Source organism: Trichoderma citrinoviride, assembly GCF_003025115.1.
Source record: "Trichoderma citrinoviride strain TUCIM 6016 unplaced genomic scaffold BBK36scaffold_2, whole genome shotgun sequence".
Classification (NCBI taxonomy): domain Eukaryota; kingdom Fungi; phylum Ascomycota; class Sordariomycetes; order Hypocreales; family Hypocreaceae; genus Trichoderma; species Trichoderma citrinoviride.
The window spans coordinates 1,473,243-1,486,049 of record NW_020194710.1 but is presented as its reverse complement, the minus strand read 5'-3'; the positions used below and the strand labels follow the sequence as shown (position 1 = coordinate 1,486,049).

Sequence of the window (12,807 nt, the reverse complement as noted above, 5' to 3'; positions counted from 1 at the left end):
TCCTCGTACGAGCTGTTGGTGCAGCTGCCGATGAGGCCGGCCGACAGCTTCTCGGGCCACTGCTGGTCCCTGACGACGTCCTTGAACTTGGACAGCGGCGTCGCCAGATCCGGCGTGAAGGGCCCGTTGACGTGCGGCTCCAGCTCCGACAGGTTGATGGTGATAAGCTGGTCGTACTCGGCGCCCTCGTCGGCCTTGAACTGGAAGCGGGCGTCCTCGGACGTGCTGTTGCCGGCGAAGCTCTGCAGGGCCTTGATGTTGTCGACGGCCTGGCCGCGGCGGGTCGACTGCAGGTAGCGCGCCGACGCCTCGGTGTAGGGGAAGATGGACGTCGTCGCGCCCACCTCGGCGCCCATGTTGCAGATGGTGGCCATGCCCGTGGCGCTCAGCGTGTCGACGCCGGGGCCAAAGTACTCGATGATGGACCCCGTGCCGCCGCGGACCGTCAGCTCGCCCGCCAGCTTCAGGATGACGTCCTTGGGGGCCACCCAGTCGCCGAGCTTGCCCGTCAGCTGGACGCCCAGCACCTTGGGTGCCTTGAGCTCCCACGGCGCGCCGACAAGCGCCTCGACGGCGTCGGCGCCGCCCACGCCGATGGTGACGGTGCACAGGCCGCCGGCGTTGGGGCTGTGGCTGTCGGTGCCCAGCATCATCAGGCCCGGCAGCGCGTAGTTCTCCAGCACCGTCTGGTGAATGATGCCCGCGCCGGGCGGCCAAAAGTCCATGCCGAACTTGCGCGCCGCCGACTCGAGGAAGTCAAAGATCTCCTTGTTAGTCTGGATGCCCGCCGCCAGGTCGTCCTCGGCGCCCCGCGAGCCCACGATCAGGTGGTCGCAGTGGATGCTGGCCGGGATCGCGGGCCGCTCCAGCTTGCACGACATGAACTGCAGCAGCGCCATCTGGGCCGAGGCGTCCTGCATGTTGACGCGGTCCGGCTTGAGCAGCAGGTTCGCCTTGCCGCGGATGCTGCGCCCGCCGTCCGTGTTGGTCAACAGCGACTCCTCGACGTTGTCCAGGTGGCTGTAGAGGATCTTCTCGGCCAGCGTCAGCCGCTGCCGGCCCAGCACGCGGCGCACATCCGTGTAGCGCGTCAGCAGCTTCTCGTACGTCGGCGGCAGGGACGAGACGGTCGAGAATCGATTCGATGACGGGGTTCGCAGGGCGCGGTTCAGGGCTCCGGCCGCGGAGCGGGATGAAGCTCGTCGCAAGAGGCTCTGCGATAACTGCAGGGTCAACTTTTGCTCTTGATATCAAGTATCAATCACACCAAAGCCAGATTCGCATGTCCAAACTCACCGTCATGGCGCCTCCGGAACGGCCTGCCAGTTCAATTGGGGCCATGTTGACGCAGTCGCTGCTTTGCGCTCGTGATTCATTCCCGAACAAGGACGGGAAAAAAAAGGCTTGGTGGAGTTTGCCTCGCTTTTCAATCCGCGATATCGGATTGGAGACCGGCCCAAAAGCGGCCCACGGCTAACATCGTCGCTAGATCGCACTAAATTTGACACTTTCAGCAGACTCCACGATTGCTCGATGACTGAATGAATACACTATGGGGCACCAAGTCCTGCACCAATAGATGGCTGCTCATGCTCATGCTCATAAACGTCTTTCGTGGTCGCCTCTGGCAAGATTCCTGCATCAAACGCAATGCCTCAAGATATCGTCCCCCTTCGTACTATTATATAGGTATCTCACCCGATCTGCCAACCTGTTTCCCTTGCCTCGGCCCAAATCCCATCAAGCAGATCCTCCAGCTTCTTTTTCTATCATTGTCCTCTAGTAAATGGCAACTCCATCGGCGTCGTCCAGCCAGAGCGCCGCCAGGTCCTTGGCCAGACCCAGCCTCAGCTTTCGGATCACGTCCTCACCCTTGGTATTCGCCAACCAGCCTTTCCTCCAATCCCATCCCCTAGTCACCTTGCCGACTCCGCCCGTGAGCGACTTCTGCATGTGGCTGGCTAACAGCGAGCTGCCGCTCATCATGTATGTGCTGCCGCCAAGGCTACCCGTCGACTTCATGAGATCCGCCGGCGTAGATCCCTTGAGACCCTGTCCCGAGGCGAGCACTAGGGTGAAGAACTCTTCGCAGGTGGAGTACACGCGAGATCCGACCGCCTGAATATCCTCAACGGCCTTGAGAAGAATGTCGAGCTGTTCGAGGGAAATGACTGGGGGCGTCTGGTTGATGAAGACGGTTGCTTCGCCGAGCAGAGCCAGCAAAAAGTCCTCGCTCACCACAGCGTCCCTCGACTCATCGTAAAGCCCGCCACGGATGTTGTCGCCCGAACTAGAGATGACAGCCACCAGCGCGAACGCAGCCTGCTTCCTCATGGAAAGAGCTCGGGACGGCGATGTCTCCTCAATCTTTCCGATTTCGTCTCGAATTTCGTAAAACTTGCGCAGGGTCGCGTAGCCACTGAGCATCCGGCCCAACAGCTGGGCAGCTTCCAGATCAACCTTGGCCCGTTCCTCCAGTGTCTCTGATCGGTTCCGGAGCATGCTTTTGAGGTCTTCGTCGAGGTCCTTTTCAGCAGGGTATACCGTTGACTGCATGAGTGAATAGGACATGAGAAGATTCAGAACCTCGCGGACCCGGTCCGTACGGTGAGAAAGCGCAAAATACCAGATCGCTTCGCCATATCGGTGAGTCTTCTCGGCCAGGATTTCTGCGAATGTCTATTACAGGCAGTTAGCTCACTGTTTGGTCGAGAAGAAATCACAAAAGGGGGGACGTTGACTCACCTCGGCAGTCTCTTCCGCATAATTCATCATCCCCAGGTCGCTCAAGATCCTCCACATCTTGTCCACTGTTGTGCTCGATGTCTCGTCCAGCGTAGCCAGGAGATCTCTCAACAGTTCGCCAACCGTCTCCTCTGACTTTTCCGCCGCGTCCATCCGCCCCAGCACTTGAATGGCCATCTCCCAGCCGTCTCGCTGCGGCGACAAGTGTTCAATGCCTGCCAGCTCTCTCGCGTAGATGACAAGGGTCGTGTCCTTGATCCCCTCCAGGTCGTCGGTGTTGGGCTGTTCTACTCCAAGGAGCATCAAATCGTCCATATCCAGACTGTCGGCCGGCATCGGCTTCACAGACTCTGGCGGAGGAAGCCATCCGCCCAGCGAAGCAATCTCGGCTACTGCGCAGGCCACAGGGAGAGACCAGGTCCTCAGGCATCCGATGACGGCATAGACGTTGCCTTCAAAGGCAGATGCAAGGGCAACCTCGACGGGGTTCATCGTGTTGGGACTCAGCCCGGACTGGATCACAATGTTGAACACGTTCGCAAGCCGATCGAAATAGTCCTCAGAGTCCGTGAAGCTGCCTGGCGACGCGCCGAACTGGGACTGCATCAGGCTCTTGGGGCGTTGAACGCCTTCGTCCCACCAGCCAAAGAGACCGATTGTCGCCTCGCACCAGTCCTGCGCCGTCTCCAGGATGGCTTCGGTCTGTCCCAGCACAATGTCGTACACGGTCTGCAGGTTTTCGTAAATGTCCCAGGGAATCTGGCTCGACGCCTTCCTGGCCATTGCCGATATGGTCATGTCCACCTCGCTGCTGAGAGAGTCGAGGAGGCTCGTGTCTTTGCCTTCGGCAAACAGTGTGAGTCTGTCCAGGGAGCCCCGAGCCTGGACTCGGAACAGGGTCCAGCTACTACTTTGGATATCCCAGTCGTTTCGAGCCCCGGGGCACTGGTCGAGCATCTCGCACGTCGCCTCTGCAAACCTTCGTACGTTTTCGAGGGCCTTGCCGGTGTATGTCGGGCCTCCCATCGGTCCACGGCGGACATGCTCCCAGCCAGCATTCTTCAGAAGTTGCTTCGCTCCGTTTACATCACCACGCAGCAGCGCATTTCTCAACGTCTGCCAGTACAGGCTGTGACATGCCGGGCTCGGCTTATATCTGGAAATTTCTCGGACCTGGTCAGGATACAGGTTGTGGCTGGACTGCATCCAGTCGAAGAGGATCTCGGGCAAAGGCGGCGTCCGTTCATCCTCGGGCTTCGTGTCAAACCGCGTGTGGTGCATGCGAAGAATCAAGTGCGCAACGTATGCTGCCTTTTCGAACGGATCCGCGTCCTCTCCGGGGCCAATGGTGGCCAGATCTTCGCCCTCTGGAGGAGGCAGCTCCTCTACGTAGTCTGTCCAAACCCGTATCAGCTTGTAAGTGATGTCCGCAAGCGAGTTTTCCAGTCTTTCCGGGTCGTCATGAGCGCCAACACCATCGTTGTAGAGCTGGCAGACCAAATTTTCCGTCTTGAGGATCAGCTCTGGCTTCTCCGTGAGTCTAGCAGGCTCTTGATGGGTATAAATGTCCTTGGCAATGGTGCCAAACTGAAGCTCGCGGTTTCTTCCGGGGCCTCTGAAGCGAGTCGACTGACTGAATATGCTCTCCGCTTCCTTGCGCACTTTGGCCGTTGCCGCTGGGGTCTGCAGCATCATCAGATCCGATTCCTCGCCAATGATGGGTTGGCCGTAGGCGCGATCGTCGTGTCGCATATTCAGGAAAATGTCGCCCGTGTCGGAGTCTTCAGCGTCCTGCTCCGCACCTCCTTGCATCTCCTCGTCCAGATAGCGCTCCATCTCGGCCTCCATGTCGTCCGTGGTGAGGTCTTCCTTTCTCTGAGACGGCCGCCGAAACAAGTTCCCTCGCAGGGGAGGAAGCTCGTTGTCGTCGTCCAAGTCCTCGTCCAGACCATCCTCCTTGTCGTCGTTCTTGTCTGCGCGAAGCTGTCTACTCAGACCAGAGGGAGCTCTCCCTCCGATGGGCCGACCGAGAGGAGCACCAGGATTGCGTGATGACCCAAACAGTCCCCCTCTGCCGGCGCTCGAGGTGGTGCTGAGCCCAAATTCGGGGGGTCGCGGCGGGTCAAACTGCATCGCCGGGCTCCCGAATTGCGAAGACGGGGGAGCATCTACAGAAGTGCCCGTCGGGCTTTCTTCATACCGCGAGAAAGCGAGGTCGTTGGTACGCCGCCTGTCGGGAGTCGATGGCGCCTCTTTGAGCGGGCTGGAGTCGACAATGAATCTGTGAGCCATGGCGAGAAGCAATCAAGTGTTTGCCTGGTCGCTGCCCCGGCGGAATCGTCGTACGAGAAGCGCCAACGGATCACTTCTTCATGTGTGCGGGTCGTAGTCCGTATTCGTTCGATGGGTAGTTCGCTCGCTGTGCAAGTCGAGGAGAGGAAGTGGGCGATGGGCTCGACGGTTGTTTGTGAATGGAAATTGTGCTCTGTATTCATTTGCCCTGGCACGCGTCTGAATTGGATGGATGTATTTTTTGAAGCTGCAACGCGCCAAGTTCCGGTATTTAGCCGGAGCTCACCGAGCTCACCCTAGGACTCAAAGAGCGCTCGGTGAGCTGCAGTTGAGCTGCATTTCAAGGACCTCAGGGCATGCCCTGATCCTGGGACTGAATGGCCGACATGAAGTGAATTCATTCAAACGTTCATGTGTTGATCTACTTTACATTGCATGGACAATTAATTTCTTTCTTTTTTCCAATATGAGTGCTCTTCAGTGGTTGCATGAGTGCTAGCATAGAGTTGATGACGTAGCTTCACCAGGTCTAATATTGTTCGACACGGTTCTACTGGCAAGTGTCTCAGCTCATCTCACAATGCTTGACAACTTCCATGGCTTGATGCACCCAGTTATGAGTATTAATTGTAAATCAACTCAGCATGCCCAGGAGATTTTTCGGACTTCAGCACAATTTTCTCTTCGCCAATTCATTCCCTTGTGACGGGCGTGGTTTCACTGACATCAAGTCGGCCATTCTTATAGCCGCTTTTGGAGCAGGCGGCCCTGCTTGTCATTCAACACGGAGAGCACGGATCTGTAGACATGTCATTCTCACATACAGCCAGCCGGTCAAGGAGCCGGAAGCAAAGCAACACTCGTGAACATCAATCCTCGCCCAGAGCTGCTCATTCGTCGACGGGTAAAGTGCTTCGCCTCGAGAAGCTCGGCTGCGCGTAAGTAGCCAAAGTAAAAGCTGCACTGTTTCGACAACCCCACCCACTGCACCACAGCGGGGTAGCTCATGTTATCGATTTCTCGGGGGATCGGGAAGCTGAGGAAATGACTGGAACTGCTTCTGCTTGTGAATAAATAAGGACGGAGTAGCTCCATTCCAGACCTGAGCTTCTTTTTTTCCCTGCGTCGCATCGAGAAGCTGCAAATTATTCTGCTGCATATCAACATTCTGACTAACAACATAATGGCCGAGACTGCTGGCAAGGTGAGCAGAGACCGCTGGACAATAAATGATGGAACTGCCCCTCCAAGGAGCAGCCACCCCGCCTAGAGATTACGGTAGCTGATGAATGAGAGAGCAGACCATCACCTGCAAGGCTGCCGTTGCCTGGGAGGCTGGCAAGGAGCTGAGCATTGAGGACGTCGAGGTTGCTCCTCCCAAGGCTCACGAGGTCCGCGTGCAGATTTACTACACGGGAGTCTGCCACACTGGTAGGTTGCAGATGGTGGTGAAGAGGGAGGGAGACGAGAAGAGACGGGAGACTGACAGCTGCAGATGCCTACACCCTCTCCGGCAAGGACCCCGAGGGAGATTTCCCCGTCATCCTGGGACACGAGGGAGCTGGTATTGTTGAGTCCGTCGGCGAGGGCGTCACCAACGTCAAGCCCGGCGACCACGTCGTTGCTCTTTAGTATGTCTCTCCAGTGATTCAGCGGTAAGGCGTGCTTCGAAATCAAGGCTGACAGCATGCAGCACACCCGAGTGCAAGGAGTGCAAGTTCTGCAAATCTGGAAAGACAAACCTTTGCGGTAAGATCCGAGCCACCCAGGGCAAGGGCGTCATGCCTGATGGCACCTCCCGATTCAAGTGCAAGGGCAAGGATATCCTTCATTTCATGGGAACGTCGACCTTCTCTCAGTACACCGTCCTGGCCGACATCTCCGTCGTAGCTGTGCAGCCCGAGGCCCCCATGGACCGGACTTGTCTGCTTGGCTGCGGCATCACCACCGGCTACGGCGCGGCCCGCGTCACCGCCAACGTCGAGGAGGGCTCCAACGTTGCCATCTTTGGCGCTGGATGCGTCGGCTTGTCGGTCGTTCAGGGAGCCGTTGTCCAGAAGGCCGGAAAGATCATCGTGGTGGACGTCAACCCGGCCAAGGAGGAGTGGGCCAAGAAGTTTGGCGCCACCGACTTTGTGAATCCCAGCGAGCTCAAGGGACAGACCATTGTCGAGAAGCTGATTGAGATGACGGATGGTGGCTGCGACTACACCTTTGACTGCACTGGCAATGTTCAGGTGATGCGCGCAGCTCTGGAAGCCTGCCACAAGGGATGGGGACAGAGCATCATTATCGGCGTCGCTGCTGCTGGCCAGGAGATTTCCACTCGACGTGAGTTATATGGCGCCTTTGAATTCTTCGTGACGTGAGTCGTGGGCTAATGTCATACTCGGTAGCATTCCAACTCGTCACCGGCCGTGTCTGGAAGGGCTGCGCTTTTGGCGGTATCAAGGGACGCTCGCAGCTGCCCGGGCTCGTTAGCGACTACATGAATGGAGCTCTCAAGGTTGAAGAGTTCATCACGCACCGCAAGACCCTTGGCGAGATTAACAGCGCATTTGAGACGATGAAGCAGGGAGATTGCATCCGCGCTGTTGTTGACATGCGGAAGCTGTGAATCCGTGGGTCTGAGCCTCGGAAATCTGTATTGAAACTCAGGTCAAATTTGTAAAATAGTAGTAAATTGATGACACGAAACTTGGGAGCAAGAAAAGTTAGGATGAAAGAAAAGGTGGACGGAATACCAAGACAAGTAGTTGCCTTATTTGAATCCAATCCGCACCTTGATGGCTTCTTTCACTACTCCGTATTGGTGGAGCAGATGAAACAGCTTGAGGAGAATGATGCAAAGACAAATGGCTGTCAATTTGTTGCCCTTGCAATGGAAGGCAAAAGGATATAGTCTAATTCTAACAGCCTGATTAGCATCAAATAAGAACAAGCTTCTGTAGTATAACGGTCAGTACAACAGTTTGTGGATCACACGATTCACTGTAGATCCAGGTTCGATTCCTGGCAGGGGCACATTTTTTGACCTTTTTGGCGACTTTGCATCTCACTTCTTTTTTCGCCCAAGCTCTTCTTGGCTTTTATTTTCTTTCTTAATTTCTCTTCCTTTTTTTTTTCTTGAATCCTTTTTCCCATCTTCATCAAATTGCCTACGATTTCGAGCAAGCCTAATTTCGCTACATCAGCCAGAAGTGTCTATCGTCCTACTCAGCATTTCTTGCCGGATATTTGGTATGCACACATACCAGGATCCAGCTCATCAATACAACATGAGCAAAGCAGCAAGGAAGCCAGGTTATTTAGCCTCTGATTTCCAAATTAACAACTTGGAGACAGTTTCGTCGGGAAAAGCAGGTTCAAACGTCCGTAGCTTGCCTCCAGTGACATAGACTTGACGCAGGCAGCAAAATTAGTGGTGACGACATTGCAGGGAAAAGAAACAGGGACGCCCCAGCGGATGGTCTTCTAATCTACGATACAGCATCACTCTGGGTGGTAAATGATTTGGTAAGAGGAACTTGAGGAACAAGGAAATTAGCAGCACTTGTTATCGACGGGGCTGAAAAAAATACGATACGGACGGTGGCGCCGGAGGGCCTCCGGAGGGATTTCGGAGACGGAGACGGCGAAAGTTTGGTCGTAGCCCGGCGTTCTCTGATCGGAAGAGATTTGATGGATGGCGAGAAGAAGGGTGGAGTTTCTTCCCGAATGCACTGTCAGCAGGAATGAATCTGCTAGCTACGCGTTTGCCACCGCGGCAACAGATCAAAGCGTACAGTCGTTTTTTCCAAGATATTGTCGCGGCAGAAGTTTTCCTCTCGGCAGGCTCCTCCGGTGTCGATTGTAAGCCCACTGTGTAAGCGATGTCGGTGAAGAGCGTCTCGTCTGTGTCAAATTGATTCGCGAGGCGAGTAGTCCAAGAACTTGTGGGGTGTAAACTATGTTAGCTACAAGGCACGCCACGATATGAGCATTCTGGTGCTTCTTCTGGGAGGAAAGTGAAGACGAGGCTGTGAGATTGAGGCGTTGACAAAGCCTCGAAGTTGCGCGACTGGAGCAAAAGGTATGGCAAAGATCGACAAACGCGGAACGTGCGAACATGCTATTACTAAGCGCATGGTTCACAAATCAAACGTCTACTGTATGACAACCCTTTACAGAAAGGAAAATCGAGGATCGAGTTCTGTGAAAACTGAACCGAGATACAGCGACAAAGAGTACCTGTTCTCACTGGGGTGCATGAGGTTTGCCATGATTACAGGGTAGGTTGTGATGAGGTTGAAGAAGCCGTTGAGCTCGTCACGCCGGTCACGGAAGAAGCGCACGGGCTAACCTCGCCGGAAACACGTGAGTCTGCCCGGGACTCCAGTCCTTATCAAGCGTGTCCCGCCTGCTGATTGGTTGGCCACGCCCTAATTTGCGATGGCTTCATGAAGATATTGTTCGCATCCTGTTGCCTTGGATGAAACTTTGGGATGCTGTTGGCAGCACTTCCCACTCTGTGTTGCTACAAGTAATGGTAGTAGGTTATGGCAGGGTCTGCAGGGAGCATCAAGACCCTTTGTCAGGGCAAAGACGACCACACGCACCCTGCAGACGCAGGCCTACGGGACCGAGCCCGCAACTGGAACTTTGGAGTCGTCAGCTTGTCAGCCTGGAGCTTGGCCAGGGATCGCAGGGCCGCTACGTCACAGCCGGGCAGCTCCACCGCGGTGGGCAGGGCTCGTATGAGGACGGACCGGAGGATGGAGAAGGAGTACGGGGTACATGCTCGCCATGGGCACGGAGAATTGGCCGTCGATGTAACAGGTACTGGGGTGCGCTTGTTCTACTATCGCCGGTCCCTTTGGGAGAGAAGTGTGACCACTTCGTCGTTCTCGTATCTCGAGGCTAGTATGTAGTAGCGAGATGGGAAGCACGCTGACTGTATCAATGAAATACGATACGACTCGCTAGTAGGTTGAAAAAGGGCACGATGCATTATCGTGAGCGCGCGACTCCTCAGCCGTTTGGCCAGGTCCAGGGCGCTTGTGCGCATTGGCAAAGCGCAGTGTGTCAACTTGGCATGTTTGTCTGGAAGCGGCGAGGTCTAGCCTCAGCCGGTGTTTTGGAACGAACCCAGCCAAGCCCAGCCACAAGGAACACAACATGCACCAGGCGAAATGAATCCTGGGCGGCTGGAAAAGAGGTGAGGAGGTGAGAGTAAGGTGTTACTAGTAGTAGTAGTCTATGGGGACATGCAGAGCTTCAATTGCCGGCTGGCAGGTCATGATAATGGATCTGCTGTGGCATCGTTGGTGGTTGCATTCGCCGTACCTGTACTTTTGTACTCTGGAAGAAGAACTGCAGTGGCTCTGAGTGGCACGACACGCGACCATCTTGGCCTTTTTCTGTTTCCTCCCCTTGACACACCACCTCCAACGCAGCCAGGCCGTGGAGCCTCGCGCATGCAGGGAAAAACGGCCTGATGGGGAATAATCAAATCGCTTGCAACAGTCGCTACGGAGCATTATATTGGCTCCCTGGTTGCGGGTTTGCGTGGTGCGTGTCACGGCTGCAGTCCATGCACGGGGCGAAAGAAGGAGGGTCGCCGTGATGCAAGAATCGGCCGGTTTTAATCACGTACGGCAACCCAAACGGGACCAGGATAGAGGGAACGACGGGCGATACGATGCGATTGCGATTGTGATGCGTCCGGTCTGGGGTGGGCAGCCTAAAAAAAAGGACGCCAGCCGCGCATATTGAAGTTCCCCACGATGTATCGAGAACGGAGCCCATCCAAAGCGTCGTTGGGTTAGTAGTACTCGTACTAGTAGTAGTACATACATGTACATGACACGGCACTCATTCGCATTGGCATGGGCAGGCATCAGGGGGTGTCCACCGATACGTGTTCGCTAGCCGTGGTGACTATTCATGATGCTAGCTTTTGAGCTGGGGGTCGATGTGTGACTGTGATTTGATGCCGCCGGTTGATTGTCGATGCGTGTGTTGTTCGCTGGCCATGGGGAATCTGGAGGGCAGCCGTGATCAGACTCGACGCTCCATGGCTCATGACAGGTTGCGATAGATCAATAAGCGATGAGATGGGCATCATGGCGACCCAAGAGGAGGCGAGAGAGATGCCCAACTCTTGCGATTTGCGCCGTCGAAACTGTACGTCGCACCCAACAATCCCTCTCTATCTACCTTGTTACAGCAACAGCCCAAGCAAGACGAAAGCGCCTTGACAAGCCAGCGATTGGAGCCCTTTTCCCAGTCGTTCAATAGCGCGGCTTGCACTGCATCCTGCTGTGGCCTCGTCAAGCGCCAATCAACACCTTGACATTGGTGGTATCAACCCCCAAGAACTTTTTTTGCCTTTCCGCCTGTCAAAACCAATCTCCTCTCAATCGATTCGCCCGGATTTTCTCAGTGTTCAAACCCGCGGCTCTCGAATCTGTCGTTTGACAAGCGCCGCCAAAAAAAGCCACCAGGCCGCACAAGTATCTTGCGAGTACGACGTCACTGCCGCTTTCGGAGATGCACTGCGAACTTGAAGAACCAGCCTCATCAGGCGCAAAAGACGTACGGATACCCCGTACGGTATAGTCCCCCTTGCTCGGTCAAGTCCTGCATCGCCCGAATCGCTTCCCCGGCAGTGGCGTTTTGAGCGCAGCACAGCAGCACAGTGAGCAAAAAGCAGAGCAAAGCAAAGCAGAGCAAAACACCCCGAAAGAGGCTGGTGGTACGAACTACCTTATATACTTGGGGTATACATTGAAACTGTCGTATCCGTGCCGGGGGGTCACATTGCCAGCCGGTGCGAGCATCCCGAAGTCAGTGCGGGCTCCTGGTTGGAAAATGGACTGATGGCTGACTGACGAGGTTCGTATCTCGCTCTCTCCATCTCTGCTTGACGCTCGAGCATTAAGGTATCGACTTGCCATACCTTATTGAGTACCAATTGGAGAGCCAGGTAGTCGTACACGCGCCGATAAGTCGATTCACACGTGTACCGGCAGCCCTGGTAAACGCAAATGTACACTCCCACGTAACCTGTTCAGCTGCTGCTCTCTCCTCTTTCCGGGGACCCGCCACCGTCCAACCCCCCGGCCGCCCTCTTTTGGGTGCCAAACTGATCAGTTGATTCTGCCAGCTGAGGCGGTCTCTGCTCTACCCAGCAAGAAGCCCAATTCCTTTGACTACCTTTCACATACCGAGGAGAGAGACACGGAGAGGCGATCACGGAGATGTCGAAAGTACTGTAACACAGTACAGTATCAGATAGAGGCGGAGAATAGATGGAAGGCTGTAGAATTCGGCATTTAAGCAACAACAGCGTATGTATTACAAAACGCCCGTTCATTACCAAACCTCCAGCCCTTTCGCCGGTACTATCTTGTACCAAGACGCCCGCCCACGCCCCCCCTCAGCCAGATTCCACCGCCTTCTCGTCCCGTCTAAAGGGAAGGACGGACTTGAAGCTGGTCCCAGATAGCGCCCAAAAAGCCATCGAATTCCCATCCCCCAGCTCCAGCCCTTAGTAAACTCGTACGAAAAACCCAAGGGGTGTGTGCGTTTACAAAGACCCGGAGGGGGGAGGGAGGCAAAATGGGCCAAAAACCACACGCCCCCCCGTCCAAGTCCCGCTGCCTCCCTCACACTCCACGCACTCCCAATGTACATACAAGTCACGTATTGGGGGTCCATGTCTTGCCATGGTCTGGTCTTGGGGGCGTTGGTCGTTGCGTTTCGTTCGCCGTTCGCCTCGGGATTGGC

General features: G+C 55.5%; 4 protein-coding genes and 1 non-coding gene across 5 annotated transcripts in view; 3 read left to right on the top strand and 2 right to left on the bottom strand.

The window, feature by feature from the left end:
- BBK36DRAFT_17076 (aconitase iron-sulfur domain-containing protein) overlaps window positions 1-1,341 on the bottom strand; it is a gene marked incomplete at both ends in the record, with an annotated part of 2,613 nt that extends 1,272 nt beyond the window's left edge. Inside the window, 2 exons of the mRNA XM_024897835.1 lie at window positions 75-1,223; window positions 1,297-1,341. Of these exons, the coding sequence (XP_024753016.1) occupies window positions 75-1,223; window positions 1,297-1,341 (1,194 nt within the window). The remainder of the gene's footprint in view (window positions 1-74; window positions 1,224-1,296) is intronic.
- Window positions 1,342-1,779: 438 nt separating this feature from the next.
- BBK36DRAFT_1111119 (hypothetical protein) lies at window positions 1,780-4,497 on the bottom strand (the record flags this gene model as incomplete). Its single annotated transcript, XM_024889671.1, has 2 exons — window positions 1,780-2,679; window positions 2,746-4,497. The coding sequence occupies 2 exons, from the start codon at window positions 4,495-4,497 to the stop codon at window positions 1,780-1,782; spliced, it is 2,652 nt and encodes an 883-aa protein (XP_024753015.1).
- Window positions 4,498-5,990: 1,493 nt separating this feature from the next.
- Window positions 5,991-7,864, top strand: BBK36DRAFT_1134302 (formaldehyde dehydrogenase, glutathione dependent). The gene is made up of 6 exons (XM_024892260.1): window positions 5,991-6,241; window positions 6,339-6,468; window positions 6,533-6,668; window positions 6,731-7,368; window positions 7,434-7,690; window positions 7,801-7,864. Exons 1-5 carry the CDS (start codon window positions 6,221-6,223, stop codon window positions 7,652-7,654), a joined length of 1,146 nt encoding a protein of 381 aa, XP_024753014.1. The 5' UTR covers window positions 5,991-6,220; the 3' UTR covers window positions 7,655-7,690; window positions 7,801-7,864.
- A 114-nt stretch (window positions 7,865-7,978) lies between these two features.
- On the top strand, window positions 7,979-8,061 carry BBK36DRAFT_t35. The gene has a single exon. It is a non-coding gene; the product is annotated as a tRNA-His (tRNA).
- A 710-nt stretch (window positions 8,062-8,771) lies between these two features.
- Window positions 8,772-9,947, top strand: BBK36DRAFT_1188103 (hypothetical protein; the record flags this gene model as incomplete). Its single annotated transcript, XM_024896562.1, has 3 exons — window positions 8,772-8,889; window positions 9,313-9,393; window positions 9,592-9,947. 3 exons carry the CDS (start codon window positions 8,772-8,774, stop codon window positions 9,945-9,947), a joined length of 555 nt encoding a protein of 184 aa, XP_024753013.1.
- Window positions 9,948-12,807: the final 2,860 nt, after the last annotated feature.

Bases quoted from the DNA above. Each gene is read 5' to 3' on its own strand.
- BBK36DRAFT_1134302 (XM_024892260.1), top strand. From the start codon at position 6,221: ATGGCCGAGACTGCTGGCAAG. The intron at 6,669-6,730 runs GTATGTCTCTCC...GACAGCATGCAG, and splicing joins GACCACGTCGTTGCTCTTTA to CACACCCGAGTGCAAGGAGT. The intron at 7,369-7,433 runs GTGAGTTATATG...CATACTCGGTAG, and splicing joins CCAGGAGATTTCCACTCGAC to CATTCCAACTCGTCACCGGC.